General features: G+C 38.9%; 1 protein-coding gene across 1 annotated transcript in view; it reads right to left on the bottom strand.

The window, feature by feature from the left end:
- The window catches only part of pigg (phosphatidylinositol glycan anchor biosynthesis class G (EMM blood group)), a 79,527-nt gene extending 64,165 nt beyond the window's left edge, over window positions 1-15,362 (bottom strand). The window contains exons 1-4 of the mRNA XM_083914710.1: window positions 15,036-15,362; window positions 13,750-13,955; window positions 5,689-5,898; window positions 4,295-4,483 (exon numbers count right to left, since the gene is read on the bottom strand). Of these exons, the coding sequence (XP_083770836.1) occupies window positions 4,295-4,483; window positions 5,689-5,898; window positions 13,750-13,955; window positions 15,036-15,189 (759 nt within the window). The 5' untranslated portion in view covers window positions 15,190-15,362. The remainder of the gene's footprint in view (window positions 1-4,294; window positions 4,484-5,688; window positions 5,899-13,749; window positions 13,956-15,035) is intronic.
- Window positions 15,363-18,020: the final 2,658 nt, after the last annotated feature.

An 18,020-nucleotide genomic window follows, 5' to 3' on the forward strand; every position in this document is an offset into this window, starting at 1 on the left:
AGCACAGAAGATATATTCAATGTTTGAAGATTAGTGTCACTTATTCCGTATTCGACCAAATTACTCCCCATCTGTTTTTGAGATAATGTATGGCGTTGAATAATGAACAGAAACATTATGATGTCACAGTGAAGTTGACCTTTGACCTTTTGGATATAAAATGCCATCACTTCTTGATTTTGACCAATTAAACATTTGTGTGAAATGTTGTTATAATTAGCCCAAGCATTCTTAGGTATGGAAAACAATATGTTGTGCGAGGTCACAGTGACCTTGACCTTTGACATCCAAAATCTAATGAGCTCATCCTCAAATACAACTAGACATTTGTGCCACATTTGAAGAAAAGAGGGGGGTCCTTAGATATTGTATTCATATTGTATTCTCCAGCCACGACTGAAGCTGCTGCGGAGGCATAAAAATTATATCCACATATTTCTGTAAGAGAGTAAAAAAACAGCCAAATAAGTTACAATAGAGTGTTAGCAAGAGAGAAGTTAAAATAGTTTGCTGAGAGTAATTACAACCCCAATTCACATGAAGTTGGGATGTAGTGTAAAACATAAATAAAAACAGAAAACAATGATTTGCAAATCCTTTTCAACCTATATTCAATTAAATACACTACAAAGACAAGATATTTACAGGGGCATATTTACCACTGTGTTACATCACTTTTCCTTTTAACAATAAGTGTGGGAACTGAGGAAACTGATTGTTGAGCGCTGTAGGTGGTATTTTTTCCCATTTCCCATTGCTTGATGTACGGTTCAGTTGCTCAACAATATCAGTATTTTGTGCTTCATAATGCACCACAAATTTTCAATGAGAGAGGTCTGGACTGCAGGCAGGCCACTCCAGTACCCACACTCTTTTACTACAACATCACCCTGTTGTGACACATACAGAATGTGGTTTGGCATTGTCTTGCTGAAATAAGCAGGGATATGCAGCATATGTTGCTCCAAAACCTGTATGTACCTTTCAGTTATAAGAGGCATGGAACATGGATGAAATAGTAAAGTGTAAGCATTAATAGTTAGCTAAAAGTAATGACTAATAGAAAAAGTTCCTACTTAAAGTTTAGATTCAAGATCAGTTGGAAGCTCGAGGTGGTGACATAGTCATGTGAACATGGTGCAGTTTGTTTTTAGCCTAATGTTAGCTTTATACTTCCAGTGATTGAATTTACACTTCAAAAACATAAAAGTGTTCATTTGTGGAGATTACTGAAGCTTGCTAAACAAAACTTGTGTCATAAACCTTTGTTCGTCACAGTTCATTTTCTGCAATAATTAAAAATCCAGTTGGAAAATCCCACTGACTTTTTGTCAAGGGAACCAGGGCAAAGCTAACTTACAGTTTTGCCTACAAGAATACACCTTGCCTGAGACTATATATACTGTAACTCTATGAAAGTGTACTTCTAACAGCTCATCTGATACAGTAGAATGTGGGGGTATGTAAGACAAAAACAGGAACCAGGTAAAAGAAGAAAAAATTAAAGTCTTATAAGGAAGAAGGAAAAAAGAAAAAGGGAGATACAATAGTCTACACATTTCATTTCTCTCTCTTATGAAATCCAGAGCTCAGATTACATGCTGTTCTGCAGTTCAGGTTTAGGAAGTTTTGCACTTCAAACAGCAAAAGCAGCAGCCCAACCTTAAAATCTAAAATATCCAGAAGAGAAGATTGAGGCCAAGCGATCTCCATTAACACAAAGGTCTGATGGAGGTATTTATGACCAGGAGGTCCTGCTTTTCAATCATGTTGTAAGGGAGAGTTCTGCACCTGTCCACTCTGCAGGTAGAGCATGTCTCTGCCCTGAATATGAACTCGCTAGAATAGTCTACTCGCATCACATTACAACAGAAACTTTAAGGGGCTGTCATTTGAATACTACCATGCTTTTTCTCCTTCACTGAGCTGCAGCAGGAACCATCATTTCTTTGACTACTGAAGGATGCTGCAGCAAAACACAGCCAGCTTAGCTTCACAGTCAAACGCCAGTCAAAGTCGACATGTTAAAAGCATGTGTTAATCAGAGAAAACAGTTATTTTTGTTCTAAGCTTCTAAGGTATGCTGCGGGTCCCCACTGGGCTGTGTCTATATTTAGGTCAAAGTGTTGCTGTAGAAAAGAACAGCCACAGCTTTCACTAATGTGACTCAAGCAAGACTTTCAAACACATTTTATTCAAAGAGCTCACTGGGAGCATGCATGAGGCTGCCATTGCCCAAAAGACACAGATGTCGCCATGAGCCTGCAGAGACAGGATTTAACAAGATACAATTAACAACTTTGGGGATGTGGTGAAATGGTTCCAGACCTATCCCTCAATGTATCTTTTGCAAAGAGGAAAAGTTTGCAGGCATGCCTGCATTTGGCCTCTGTTCTCTCCCTGCCATATCAGAGATGCAAAAGGATGAGAGAGAAGAGGAAGATTGTAGGCTCGTGTCGACATGACTTGACAATCTAAATACAAGCTGCACAGCTGAATGACAACAAAACAATGTCCATTAACAACACACATACACGGCACAGAGACAATATGTATGCGCAGCTGTCAGAGCGCAAGGAGAAAACAAAGCCACGAGACTTGCACGCTGATAAAAGACAAAATAAAGATAACAGAAAAGCTTAACAGTTTATTAAATCACTGGTTGGGGCAACAGATAATATAATATATGTACAAATTATCTGTGTAATTAAATGACCATCCAAACACTGATCGTGCTAAAAATCCCCTGATAGCATCACATTAATATATTAACAATATCATCATATTTGCATATTTAATTTATTTGCTATATATATATATGACTATTATTATTATTTAAAAACCTTAAAAATAATCAAATTACTATTAAAAAATTGATGTTCAATGTTGAGTTGAATGGATTTGAATAGAGAGAAACAGATATTGACAACAATTAAATTAAGCGGCAGCCCAAATTAATATTTCAGACTTTAATTTTGTTCCATAGGTGCGTTTACATTGTAAAATGTAAAATGTGGCAGCTCCCACTCGGCGTGTCTCAATTACAAAAATACAAAAATAGGACCCCAGAGAGACTCCAGAAGCGACGTATCACTCTGAATGGGTTTCAATGGTCGATACACCGGAGCAGCGCTCTGCTCTTCTTTCTCCAAGTGAGAAATAAAATGTATTTGCAGTTTGAATAATCTGACTGACATTCAGACAGTTTTATGAGCACTTCAAAATCCAACCATTCAAGTTTAAGAAAAACCATGTTCGAGCAAACAAAGAGTTTGTCATCATTTTGACATTTAAGTTGGCTCATTCCATTCACATCAACTCATGCACCAAGTAACATGAAAGAAAACACCTTAAAATGAGTAGTTTTCAAAAAGTGTGTTAGAGACGGTCAGGCTGGCACCGGTGCAGAGGATGATATATAGCGTACTTCAAGTGAGAACAAACAAAAGTCAACTGGCTGCTAGGGGCGGCACACATTCAAATTAGGGGCGTTTCTGCAAGGGAGACCCACCTTATACCGGGTATTCGACTGTAATGGAAACGCCACTGATCTAACCATCTATATCATTGTTTTCTTCACTAATGGATGAATAGTTTACCGGATTAATGTTATATTAAATGTCAGAAAATTATCAAAATAGAAACTGTTTTTTCCTGTTGACCGACTCATAGCTTCAGCTCTATTGAAATGGCAAACGTGTTGGCAAAAAGTTGCCTCTTCACATGTTGACCAGACTTGGAGCAACTTTCCCTTGCAGTTGTGTTTCGCAACACTAGACCTATCCCAAACACTAATTCAGTACTAATTAACATTGAAGTTTTGGCTGTTCTCTGGACGAGGACATTCTTGGCTGAGATGGACGCCACAGCACTACAGTGTCTCAGTGTTTACACTGTATAAATTAGCAGCTAGCGGACTTCCTTTGCTCAGAACATTGCAGTGAATTTCAGTTTATATGCCCTCTCAAACTGAGCTTAAATGGAAGCACTGGGCTGCAACTCATCTTCAAGTTTAATCAAAGTTGAATTCTTTCTTTCAAGGATTGTGTTATTCTACAGTTTTGAGAATATATAAAAGAATATCTGAATAGTCAAATATTCATATTCCTTTTAGCTCTGTTTTGGTGTGTGTCAAAGATGTATCTCTATCACCTATTTCACATTACATGAAGACATTTGCTGTATTGTTCAATAAAAAATATTCATTAGTGCTTCTTTTTCATAAAGAAAAAATGACACCAAAATCAAACTGCAACTAATTTCCCACTGCAAAAAGATTAAGACAAGAAATTACCTTTGAAATGAGAGCATTGTGAATCTTCTTCAGGATGTCATCCATCTCCAGCAGTTTGGGCTGGATGAGAGAACTGTGGGGTCCACTGATGTGACCGATGTGGTCCAAGCCGAGGTAGTGGAGGATCAACATGTCCCAGTCATCTCTTTTAAGAGTGCTATCCAAGTGACGGGTCACATTATTGTCAACCTACATGGAGACAGGATACATAAAAGATACACATTTACTGATCAACAGGATTTCTACTGATAACACATTTGGGTTGACATTATCCAAATCACCCCTTGAGCAAAGAAAGGGGGTCTGATGATTATGCGATTATCATCAGGTGAATATTGCACTACATTTGTAGCTATGGCATACGGAGCTAATGATGAGCAGATTTTACTGTGCTCTCCTGTCTGTGCCTCCCTGGTTGCTTAGCTGCCTTCATTAATGCAGATCACTTTGCATCGTAGATAATGCAGTCGTTTCCAGATATACACAGCATATCCCACACAATAAGAACCACTGCTTAATTAATCATTAATACATTATGTACACTCTATACTGTATGTATGGTAAGGTTTAAAAGACTATCATGTAGAGCAGCAGCGGTCTATGAAAAATTGAGGAACTTGAGTATGGCTGTCATATTGTTGTTTGATGCAGATGAAATGATATTGCATACAAACGATAGATTTTTTGTTTGTTTCTTAATGACACAGAAACATGATTTCTCATCATTTTTAATATCCCTGCGCCGTATATGCCACCTTCTTTGTTCTCTTAGAGTTATACAGATTAGAGTGTTGACGATTTGACGTCGTTTTTTGTACTTTGAAACTGTCTTAATTCATATCTGGAAGTGTTGTCTGAACAACAAGACCTTATTGCCAAGCCTGCAGCTAGCTGGATCAGAACTAAGACAGTTTACTGTGAACCATGTACAGGCAAAAATAAAGAACCACTGAACCAAATGAAGTTTGAGATACTGTAAGCGAAGACATAAACTCAACACCGAGGTTCTGACTGTTAAAAAGACCAACGTGACCAGATAATGTTGCATTTAATATGACGTTAAAATTGAAATTTGTCATCTAAACACTACAATATATAAAATGATTAACTGCAGAACTCCCCTTCCTGAAAACTGTCAATGCAATTAAGGCCCTTTTAAGAGATATTCGTAGGGTTTCATTTCATTTCCATAACAGGCTCATTATTATCACTTAAAAGTCACTCGCTAATCCATGAGGACAACCTCACACGTCACTCAAGTTTAAATCATATTCACTGCAGTTATATAGTGCTTTTATGTCCTTACAACCACTCATACGCCAACATTCACCCGCCTCCTGAGCCATTGAACTGATAACTGTGAAGAAAGTGTGGAAACATCGACCCACACATACCTCAGTGTAGTCCGACACAAAGAAGGAGGTTGTGCCGTCGTACTCCATGAAGTGTTTGGGAAAGAGGCGCACCCAGGTGTCATCTCCGTAGAAGACCATCTTCTTCCCTGCTGTTTTGGCCTGCCAAATGAGGTTGTCTTCCAGCAGTGCAGGAGAATTCAGGTTCATTACCACATCAATGAAGCCGGGGATAGTGCCAGTGGTTAGAGCCTGGGGAGGGATATGTTTTTGTCATTGTCCTTTGAACAATAATTGTCTTTTAATGGTGTTATATAACCTTACAGTTTCATCATATTAATCCAGCTAATTAAGATTTGTGCTGCAGTAAAAAATCGTTTTTATATATATCTATAATCTAAATCAAAAACTAAATAAAATGAATCAATTCCCTTTTATCTGATCGGTCACTACTTTGATCTAAGATTGAAAACACAAACAACAATCCCACATCCCAAAACCAATTTTGCTGCCGCAAATGGAAACTGAAAGCTGAATCAGCTAAGTTTAATAATATTTATGAAGTACGGTTTCTACTGATTTCATCATGGAATCTGAAATAAAACAACTGTGGCTCCCATTTGACTGACAATGAAACAAAGTCTACTTTGGAAGTCAGAGACGAGAGCCTATTGCATCGTCGAGGGGGGGGGAGTACAAAGGTCTGTCTTTATGCACTGAAGGAGATATGAGTATGCAGATGCTGGCAGAAAACGCTGCTGTTCAAACCCCCTATGAGATGCCTGGAGCACAGCCCAAGATTGTCCGGGACACTCATATATCCAGGCTAAAATCAGAGGTGACCGGCCTTTATTGTGTAAGGGCATGTGTTAGAGGGCTCTGCCGAGGGAGCTGGGCAGGCAAACTCAAAGTCATCTTTTAAATCACTTCTTAAAGCACTATTTTATCTGTTTATTGGTGATGCATTTGTCCTTATATACCCCTGTTTTTCAGTTTACACTTGGGTATTTTGTTCATCTTATCACTTGATATACTGTATTTCTAGTGTTTTCCTTTCTTTCAAAACACGTTGGTAACACTTTAACTGTTCTATATCAACTCTGTGGCGACTTCACAGGTACAAGAGACAAACAGCAATAAACTAAAGGTGTCACAGCCCTGTAAACAACCTCAGGAGCTGTCACAATCTTCAAACCTTTCTTTATTTGCTATCACATTTCCAATATACCGAGGTCAATAATGCGTTATCAATTTTTGTTCGGCTACATGGGAGCAAAGTTCTCCTCTGTCAGTTCCAAAGGTTTGTGTCTTTCTACTTAAAAATGGCAAACTGATAACCATACTTAATGTCAGAAGCCTTCCGTTTTTTTCCAGTGGATCAGATATTGCTCTGACTGGAAACTGAAGCTGAGATTTGAAGCCTCATCTTCTGAGCTTTGTTCCTGAGCTCAATTATTTACCACTTCCTTCCTTGTGATTGTTTTGCTCCTGTCAGGGCTGATGCTTGTTTCAACAAGAGATGGATGATTGTGTTTTAAAAGCAGTCTTCCCTTTCTGACTGTTCAGTCTCACTGAGGTCCCTCATCAATTAATAGACATGGTCTGACCAGTGAAACCAGTGGTTTGGACAAAAACATGCACTTTGAGCACTTTGCTTTTATGCAAAAATAAACACAGCATATTGGATTACTCTTCTGTACAATACAAAAGCTATGGGGAAAATGTTTACAGTTTAAAAGGGAAAAATCTTAAAGGTCCCATATTGTAAAAAGTGAGATTTCAGGGTTTTTGATTATAAAGCTGTAAATCCTGTTAAAGTATCACATAATACTCAATCCACAGAGAAATGCACACTGCCTGTAATCAGAATCTGTGTCTTTAAATGACCCGTAGAGACTCCTGTACAGTTGTGATGTCACAACTATAGTATACATAGGTAGAAAGTGCTGCTGCAGTGTTGTTACAGTCTTTCCTCGGCTGCAATGACAATGCAGAAGACCTGGAAACACTGACCAATCAGAGCAGACTGGGCTTTTTCAGGAGGGGCTCTTCAAGAGACAGGCGGTAAAACGGAGCGTTTCAGACAGAGGGTGAATACAGGTTTATTCAGACAGACAGGATGAGAAAAATAATGTGTTTCTGAACATTTAAGCATGAAAACATTTTCTAGTAGAAACACGAAATAAAAGTATGAACCTGAAAATTTGCATAATATGGGACCTTTAACATTTCTCCAGATTCCAATAAAAATACGGTAAAGCTGCCCAAACGAATCAGTGACTCATCAACATACTAATTACTGGCCCAAATGATGTGTCTAAGTTTGCAATGTGCCACAGTTTAAATGTCAAATACAATATTAGTGGGGGATACAGACACTCGTGCAAACAGAAATGAAAACGTGTGAAGGTGCCAGAAAACATAGGGAAGGGGCTGTGACTTCCAGTCTTGGAGCATGACGAAAGAATAGTTTTCATTACTTTTGACTACTGAATGGGAGACTTTCTACCATTTACTTGAAATTATCCTGAATCTTCTCGGGCTTTATCATCTGGTAAAAACCTATAGTGTAATACAGTGGATCAAATATGCACTTGGTCTACTGTGTGTACACTTCCCAGGCAGATACTAACCTTTCAAACAGCCACATTATTGCTGCTGCTGCTGCTGCTGCTACTGTTATGATTAACTCAGGTCATTGTCCAAACCCACCAACTCAGTAATGTCCACTGACTGCTCTCTGCTAGTCTGAGAGTGCGGCTCAACTGTCTGAATGTGAATACAGGACTGGAGAAGAAAAAAAAACGTATTTCCTCTTCCTGTCATGGTTAGAACAGAGCAAGTAAACCAGAACAATTGACAACCGGTGCAGACAGATGTCCGTCCTCCATAGAGCTGGGTCTGTCTGACGTTCCTGCCTGTTATAGGGAAGGTTTTCGTTGTCACTGTGTACTCAAATGGGGAATTGTTGGGTCCATGTAAATCATAAATAAGTCATAGAGTGTGGTCTATGCCTACTCTGTAAAGTGTCCTGAGATAACTTTTGTTATGATTTGGCACTATAAATAAAATTGAATTGAATTGAACTGAATTTATTAGGAAGACCCCAGAGTAGAGTTTCCGGTAGAACAACTGTTTGCTGTGCCTAAAAAATAAGGGACAAGAAACTGGATATTTAAACCTGAATAACACTTCAAAGTCAGCTGAGCTGTATTTACAGGAAGCTTAGATACAGTGGGGGAGTGTCAGATCTAGTGTGTGTGTGTGTGTGTGTGTGTGTGTGTGTGTGTGTGTGTGTGTGTGTGTGTGTGTGTGTGTGTGTGTGTGTGTGTGTGTGTGTGTGTGTGTGTGTGTGTGTGTGTGTGTGTATGTGTGTGTGTAAATTAATGGCCGTGCCACTGAACGATTATGATTTAGGTTAGTTGGCTGTGTCATACCAGTTTATTGGGTGCAATGCAGTGATAGAGGGCAGTAAATGGCAGTTGGTTTGTACTGCCCCCTACTGGTGTGTCACAAAATCACAATGCTGTCATGCAACGATTTAACTCTAATACTTTTGTTTTGTTGAAATCTGTGAAAAACACAACCTCACTTCAATGTTAAACTGAGCTGTGTGTTTTTAATAGAGAAGAGTAATGTGCTGCCTCAGAGCAGAGATCTGTTGCCTGTTTTTGTGACGCACCAGCTGCAGTGTGATGGTGTGCCAACGAAATCAGTGAATATCTTGGTTTTTCATTACAGTGGGCTCTCATCTGCATAACCTCAAACTTAAATCTCTATTCCAAAAGAATAATAATGCTGTATTTTATTTTGGAGAGGTATGTCAATACATGAGGAAGAAGAAGAAGAAGAAGAAGAAGAAGAAGAAGTACAGTCACTACATTAGGCTAAAAACAGGTGTTGTTGTGCCTCACATCTACTGTAACTGCCCCCTAAAAAGTGATAAAGTGGCCCTTCTGCAGGGCTCATAGGTGTACCTGTATGCTCTGCCTGCAAATCAGACTTATACCTTTCTGGACAGCTGACGAAGTGGTATTTTCATTTTCATCCATATACTACTGTACTGCAACATAAACCCTTCATGCTTTTGCTTCTAAATCAAAAAGATTCTATTTTGAACTTCCTCTCTCATCGATTTCCCTCTACATATTCTTTTACCGTAGACAAATCTTTCACATCCAGAGCTGTTTATTTCCAAGCTGCCTTAAAGCCCCCCTTTCCCTCACCATCATCATCATCATCATCATCATCACTGCATCCTCCTCTAAACCCTTGGATTATGGCGGAACATCTGTCTCCCTGCAAGTCCACCTCAATCCTGCTCAGCTTTAGCCCGTCATTCCTCCTCCACATCATCATTGACCTGCTCCATTTCACGAAAATCAACTTCAGCTCCTCCTCGAAACTTGAGTAAATACTGTTAATACCACCATTTGCAGACAGTTAACATGTTTCTTTCTGAAATTCAACATACTCACATCTACCTCTCGTGTGAGAACAGTTAACATTCCATCCGTTTAGCAGACACTTACACCCAAAGCGCATTAAAACCTCACAGGCACAAGAGCTGCTGCAGGCATCATCAAACACAAGTTAGCCGCTTTTCAAACAAACTTCTTTTTTTATCTAGAAACTCAGCTGTCCATTAACTGTCCACTCAATCTACAGAAAGTTAATAGCAACTATACTGAATTGATGAATGAATTCCACGCATTCACCAGTTACAACACTCAAAAGATTAGGATTTAATGCTTTTATTTATAATAAACTGAATATATCGTTTTTCATACATTTAAATGACTCAAGCTGAAATCATTGAATAATGGATCAATAGAAATATAATCTGCAACTATTTTGATAATCAATTAATTTGTCATTTATTCAACAAAAACACCCAAACAAAATGGGCTCACATACCGTATACACAAACCCTCAAACATTCGCAAACAAAAAAACAAGAAACATTCAGCAAAAAAAATAAATAATACGATAAAGCATTATTATTATTATTAATTCTGATGTGCTCTACTTGAAGCACTGGATAAAATGCAAGGATTGCCTCCATATTGCTTTCACAGACCGCTCCCCACCTCGTCAAATAGTGACACATGCACATGCGGCCTGGCCGGCTATCAAAATGAACAGAGAAGATTAGACACAGAGGGACAGTGACTTCATTCTCGGCTCAGGACTCCATTACTCCACTTTATCTATTGGTTTGCTATTTATAGACAAAACAATCAATTGATTCATAAAGCAAATTTGGCAAATTAATTAAAAGGGAACTAGTTGAAGCCCTGTTTGAACACATTCAAAAATTCACACAATAAAGAAATGTGCTGGTTTCAATTATTTAGTGTGAATTCATTTTAGAAGTTCTGATCACTTATTATTAGTGTTCACCTGTTATAGGCTAAATGATGAATTCATTTATATATATAAATTGAAATTGACAATAACTGTAAGCTGCTCCCCACACAGTACTGTGCTCCTGGTTATTGCTGAAGTTCTGTTTCCTCTTCTCAGCACTTATCCTGTCCACTGTCTTTGACACTGTCGACACATGCTGCCCTCCCTGACCTGAGGATTGCTGAGTCTGCACTCTCATGGTCCTCACCCTACCTGTCTGATAACATTTATCAGACACCACTGAGGAGGATTCTGTCCACATTGTGTATCTTCAGCTGCAACTTTCTTCCAGTCTGAGTTTTGGCTCCGATCTTCTTCTATCTTTACAACAGCTTGACGCTGTCAACACATCCTCATTCCTTCCACTGCTGAAGCATGCATGCTGCCTTTTAGTCTGCCCTCTGACACTCAGGCTGAATACTCTCCTTCACCTTAACAACTTCCATGAGATGCTTTCCCATCACCATCAGAACTGCCCAGCATCCCCTACTGTAGGAACAAGGCCGAGCTGCTCTTTTTCCTGAAAAATCACTCCCTTACCAAAATCTTTCAGCATCACCGACAACAACATGCTGACTCTCTCCCAGTCTGCCCACAGTCCTAGTGTGTTTCAGCACAACCAACTGTCATGCACATGACATAACTGTTATTCCCTCCTGGCCCTGCTCCCAAAATACTCTCACTGTGACAACACATCATGTTTTCACCATCTCCAAATTCTGCCATGTTAGCCTATTTACAGTTATAGGCTGGAAACTTAGCAACCATCCCATGTGTCCTTTACATGATCTTTCTGGGCTCTCTGGAACACTTTGAGGGTATATTTGGCTGCAACACTTGCACCTCTTATGATCGGCCAGATGATATATTGGTGATAAAGGGATTTCATTTTTTTAATCTATTTTACTCATTATAAGTCAAGTTTTTCCCAGAGCCCAAGGAGACAATTTCAGAATGCTACAGTCCAAACCCTGGGTTCAAATTTGATCCGTTATTGTTTTACCAAATCACAAATATCACTATAACCAATAGCAGACTGATTATGTTAATTATGCAGGTATCTGCATGGCCAGGATGTTTGGGTGCTGGATTAAGCAGATCAGTTCACATCAATTCTAACTTTATTGTCCCTTAGTCCTTATAAGGCTTGCAGTTAGGCACTGAAGAGCACATACGTGAATTTTTAAGAATTTGGCAAAGGTTTGATACCTCCAAGTGTCCTTTGTTTAAATACATAATATCTGCATGAAGTTAAAAGGTTTAACACGCTTCAACAGCCTCACAAGAAATAGCATGCCTGTCCAGTACTCTCAAAGTAGGGCCATCCGGTATCAGGAGAGACCTAGGAGACTTAGTCCAAAGTCTACTGGAGCACGCGGACTTGAGGCAGAAACCTGACCTAATATACTGGAATCAATACATAAATATATCAAAGGTTATCTGACCACTAAAATGTATGCTGTGTGCCATGCATGTTGTTTTAAGAAATCATTTTTCCTTAAAAACAAAAAACAAACAATATATTTCTGAGCCGTTTTTTAAAGATTTACATCTTCAGTATCCAGACAGGGATTTGTTGACAATAAGAAAAATATAGATAACATCAGCCTGATCCTTAAAGAATTTCCTCAATATATGTTACAGTGATCTACAGGCTGTTTTGGTGGTGTGGCCAATAGTAAATCAATGTCGTTTTGCAGATTTAAAGATGTGCTTCGAAACAAAATCCAGTTTAATAGTGCCATAGTGTTAACAAGGATCATATGGATCTGAAAATGAATGTGCAGCTTAATCTGCCACTTCAAAGCAAAGACTTATAACAGACTCGTGTTATAAGCAGAATGACACATGGTGGCCATACTCGAAGGGTGGGTTTGGCATTGTATATGTATATAATCTGGACACGCACCTTATTGTTATCTCAAACTTTTTAATATATGTGCACTCCTCCCACTTTGTATTGCAACAATTTCCCCTGGGATGAATAAAGTTTGATCTCATTAAAATCTCCTCATCATACCTGGGTGACACAGAGGAGCGCACCTCGCTCTTCGCTGCCTCACAAACAGTATTGTGGAAGAAATGCATACCAGGCTGTCATGGATGACAGTACAGTAAATGAAAGACAAGCTTGCCGCCTTATTGTATTTTTAAAGAATATTTGTACATAACACAAACCCACCAGTCTGTTCTCGCAGCTATTACGCACCAATGATAGGCATGGTTATGACACCAGACTGGCCTTAGGTCATGGGTTTACTCTGCCTCTGCCCAGACCTAACACACTTTAAAAAACAGTGATTTATTGAGCTGTTTGATATCGGTCCAGCCTCTTTCCAAATTCAATCCTAATGGGAAATATTTCAAGCTTAGAAATACATTTTAAAAAAGCTGGAGATTAGGTTAAAACCTGTTTGATTATGTCACTCGTTTTTGTTGTTGTTTTCTTTATATTATTTTTTTATCATGTCACTGTTTTATGTTTTATAACATGAAAAATAAACTACTATGCAACTACTATGCAACTACTATGCAACTACTTTGCGTTATAAAAAGCTACTGTGTTTCAATTGTTTTGATAGAACAATATGTGTGGTGCTTTAGAATGTGTGTTTATGTTTGTCTTTTGTTGGACCCCAGGAAGAATAGTCTTTACTACGGTGATCTTTAATAAACTAAACTAAACAGTATTACCTTGATCCTGGGCATGGTGACTGTCGGGGGTCTTGCCTTGGCCACAAAGCTGTGCGAGGAGCCTCTTTCCACCAGGTGTCGGGTGTAGGGCATGTACGCGCGCCCACTGGGTCCAAACACAAAGTCCTCCCGGAGGGCATCCACTAACATGATAACCACCCTTTTAAACAGGGGCTGGGGCAGGCGGGAGGAGTTGGGAGAGCTTCCTGTGATGAGAGTTTTAACAGAGTACCATCAGATATGTAAACACAGTGTGAGAGAGACATGTAAACACAGTGCGGACTGAGGGTGTACTTCAATAATAAGTTCAACTGGACTAGAAATGACGAGGCTGTCAACAATAAGGGCCAAAGTTGACTCTTCTTCCTGAGGAGGCTCAGGTCCTTTAACATCTGCTGGACTTTCGAGGATGTTTTATGAGTCTGTTGTGGCCAGTGCCATCTTCTTCACTGTCACATGCTGGGGAAGTGGGGTGAAGGTCGCAGACACCAACAGACTGAACAAACTGATCAGGGGGGCCGGTGATGTCGTCGGGGAGGAGCTGGACACCCTGAGGACCGTGGCAGAGAGGAGGATGCTGCCCAGGCTCCGGTCTATCCTGGACAATGTCTCCCAACCTCTCTATGACACATTGGCCCAGCAGAGGAGCACCTTCAGCAGAAGACTCCTCGAACCCAGATGCACCACAGAGCGCCACAGGAAATCTTTCCTGCCTGTGGTCATTTAACTATACATTGCTTCTCTTGTAGAGTCTGTCACCCCCTCTCTGTAATTCAGACTCAAGCACAGACAATCTGTTCTTTTGCACATTATTGTGGTACTTTTGATCTGTATATATTACTATTGTAAATGCGATATTTCATATATATATATATATATATATATATATATATATACAATTCTATTCTGTTTTTCCGTACATATATGTTGTCTGTATGATATTGTTGTTAAATATGTTGTTGGTATAGCTGGAGTTTGCAACGAAAATAATTTCCCCCTGGGATTATTTAAGTATTAAGTATTTCTGATTCTGACAGTCAAACATATATAAACACAGTTTGGACACAGTCAGACATGTAAACAGTGTGAGAGAGACATGTAAACATAGTTTGGACACAATCAGACATGTAAACAGTGTGAGAGAGACGTGTAAACATAGTTTGGACACAATCAGAAATCTTAACAGTGTGAGAGAGACGTGTAAACATAGTTTGGACACAGTCAGACATGTAAACACAGTTTGGACACGTAAACACGGTGGAGCCAGTTGCTGTGAGCTCACTCACCTGTCAGCGGCTCCGCTGGCAGATCTGACAGCTTGTTCTTGGATGACAGGGAAGACTTCAGAGGGACAGGGAAGAATCCCCGCAGGAAGAGGGCAATGCCAATCACTTCAGATATTAAAATGAACGAGGCAAAAACAGACGAGCGTACTTTCATGATGCCGGTTGACGGAGACACTTTAAGGGACGAGTGTGTTACTGAGATAACCTGCTAGCTACACTAGACACTTCCTACACAGTTTACACACATTTAAGAGGAGATAGAAAGCCATAACATTAACCATTTCAGATGGACGCGCTTTCAAACAACATATTACAAAGCCTCGTGGGTCGGTATTTATTAAACTGTCTGTATAATCTGTATCTGTGGCTGAAATTAAGAATAAATAACCCTAATACCAGTTAGCGCTGCAGCCATTCATAGCGGCTTCCGCATTGAGAGCATGGAACTACGGGTATTACGTGGGGTCAAAAAAGACCAATACGTTTTTCCCCACAATGTTGTTTTTTTTTCTCAGTCTATAGGTTCGTTTGTTTGTTTGTATGTTTTTTATTGTATGTATTTTTAGATATTATTAACTAGAATGATATGTGTCCAACAAAGTCATTATCCCATAACAACACAAATGTTACTTTTTTTTTGAAACCTTCAAAAATGACTAAAATGGTGAAAAAATATTGTGTTGTGATAAAATAGCCGTGAAGAGGAAGATATCATGAAGCCTTGTTCCAATAAAAAAAACTTTTTACATATCTGACCCTGATCTGACCTTAAACACAGGTCAAATTTGACCCCTAACACAATATAAGGGTTAACGGAAAAATTGATGCTTTTGATTAAAATCAGGAGTTTAGTTCACCTTTTTTTCACTTCTAGCAGATTATGACTTACAACACAGTGGTTAACTCTTTTTTAATTGGAGTCATATGTATGTTTTTATATTTTTTTTAAGTTATGGTGTAAAAGCTTTGTAACACTTCTACATCCAATCAGAAATAACCATGCAGGTGTAAATCTAGCTGCAGTTTATTTCATCTGCGTGAAGCACAGATTTAGTTGAAATGTACGTTGAGGTGTGTTTTCTTGTACTGTATGAGTCATGAAAGATATTAGAGCTTGGGGGCCGGTCTGGTTGTAACTGCCATAGAAGGCCGGTTTACACTCCTGTATAAGTGATGGTTCCTAAAGCTGTCACCTGCTACAAATCTTATGATATAACATCTGCAGTAGTGTGTGATTTCCTCAACATATTATATGAAAGACAATTCATCATTAACCCACAGTCCAAGGATGACACCTGCTAAAATTTGAGAGTCACTCAAGGCTTATCGGCCTATACCTCCAGGGGCTACCTGTTGCCATTAAGGTCAATAAGGGCCAGCAAATCTGCTTGTAGACCGAATATGGCTAAGGAATGAGAGTAAGAAGTTTTACAGAATATATATCATAAACATTCCTGAAACTACCCTTTATGGATCCATACAAAACCAAATAGTCATTAATCGATCATATCAAAGTGCAGTGAGGCGGCATTCAGTATCTAAAGAATGAAATCTTTTCCTGCCGATCTTAGACTTGCTCCAAAATGGTACTTTTGAAATCCAAACTGAAGACCATCACTTTCACCTGAGTGTTTTTTAAACACACTGAATTTGTATACTTGCTTGTATTTGTGGATGGATGTACTATGTATTGTTACGTGTCGGTATGCGTGGACATCAGTTTATTTACACATTTTGCTGTTATATTATGTTTTTATGTAAAGCACTCTGAACTGCTTTTGTATATGATGCTATACAAATAAACTTGAACAGAATTGTCATTAACACCAACTGTAATGGACCAAATGAATGGTGTACTGTATGTAAACATATGATCAACAGCATCAAATGAGTCCAAAAGAGAGGTCAAACCTATTTATTGAAAGTTTTTTCATTTTCGCAGAGCAGTGTGCCTTGGTATTTTCTGGTTATGACCTAAGTCTATCTTTTTTGATCTTGTGAAATGTCCTTTGATCCAAAGAGCACCTTTTTTTACATTCCTCCATCAGTGACGACATTGCATTTTTCAAGTCTTTGGGAAGTGTAGCTATGGTATTTATTTTTTTTTAACCCAAGGCTATGTGGCTGGGGAAACCAATCTGAGTCACATTTGAATGTTCATGAGTACTGTAGAAACATCAAAACAGATGGAAAGAAGCTGCTAGAAAAATATCAAGTCAAAATTATTTATTAGTCATTGCCTAAAGTGCCTGAAGTAAACAATCTGGTTTTGTCAATGCAATCTTAGTTTAACAGCACAAATGGCTGTAAAATCATTCTTGTTCAGTCAATACAACTATGATTCAGACTCAGGCTTCATGTTGTCAGTTTTACCTGTCTAGCAGGTAAATCACAGGTGTAATTAATAACATATAATAAAGTATACTTCGAGCAGGCCTATCGTTACAATATCATTGATTACACCTGTGATTTAATATCATGTCAAAATGTCTAATATGCACAGGTATAATTCATAATTAACAGTCACGTTTCAGCGGTTTTAACTTGAATTTTCAGATGCACATTGCTGAAGTACAACTTTGTCACACATTTGCCAGGAGCAGAGGGCAGCTCACATGGACAAAGATATATTTTGAGCCCCTATAACTGTTGGATAGAAGGAACAGTAAGTGGACTGCCTTATATGATTTAAACCTGACATTTACGCAGCCTGAGGCTGATGAGGTCTGATTGGAAATGTTTGCTCAGAACGGAATTCATTTCCTTTCAGCTCTTTTATGGGTTTAAGACTTAAACTGTGCCATGCTGCCATCTAGTGGGAGCACTGCTTCAGGGGCAGTCTTTGAGAAGTCCCCCCCCAACAAAACACAGCAGCATGTTCAGCATATATTACAATAAGCATTCTTTGTCTTTTCCATCATTCACTTTGGAGGGCAGGCATCACAGTATGAAACCAGTGAGGACCATGCAAGGGACGTTAGTTTA

This window comes from Echiichthys vipera (assembly GCF_963691815.1).
Source record: "Echiichthys vipera genome assembly, chromosome: 6".
NCBI lineage: Eukaryota > Metazoa > Chordata > Actinopteri > Perciformes > Trachinidae > Echiichthys > Echiichthys vipera.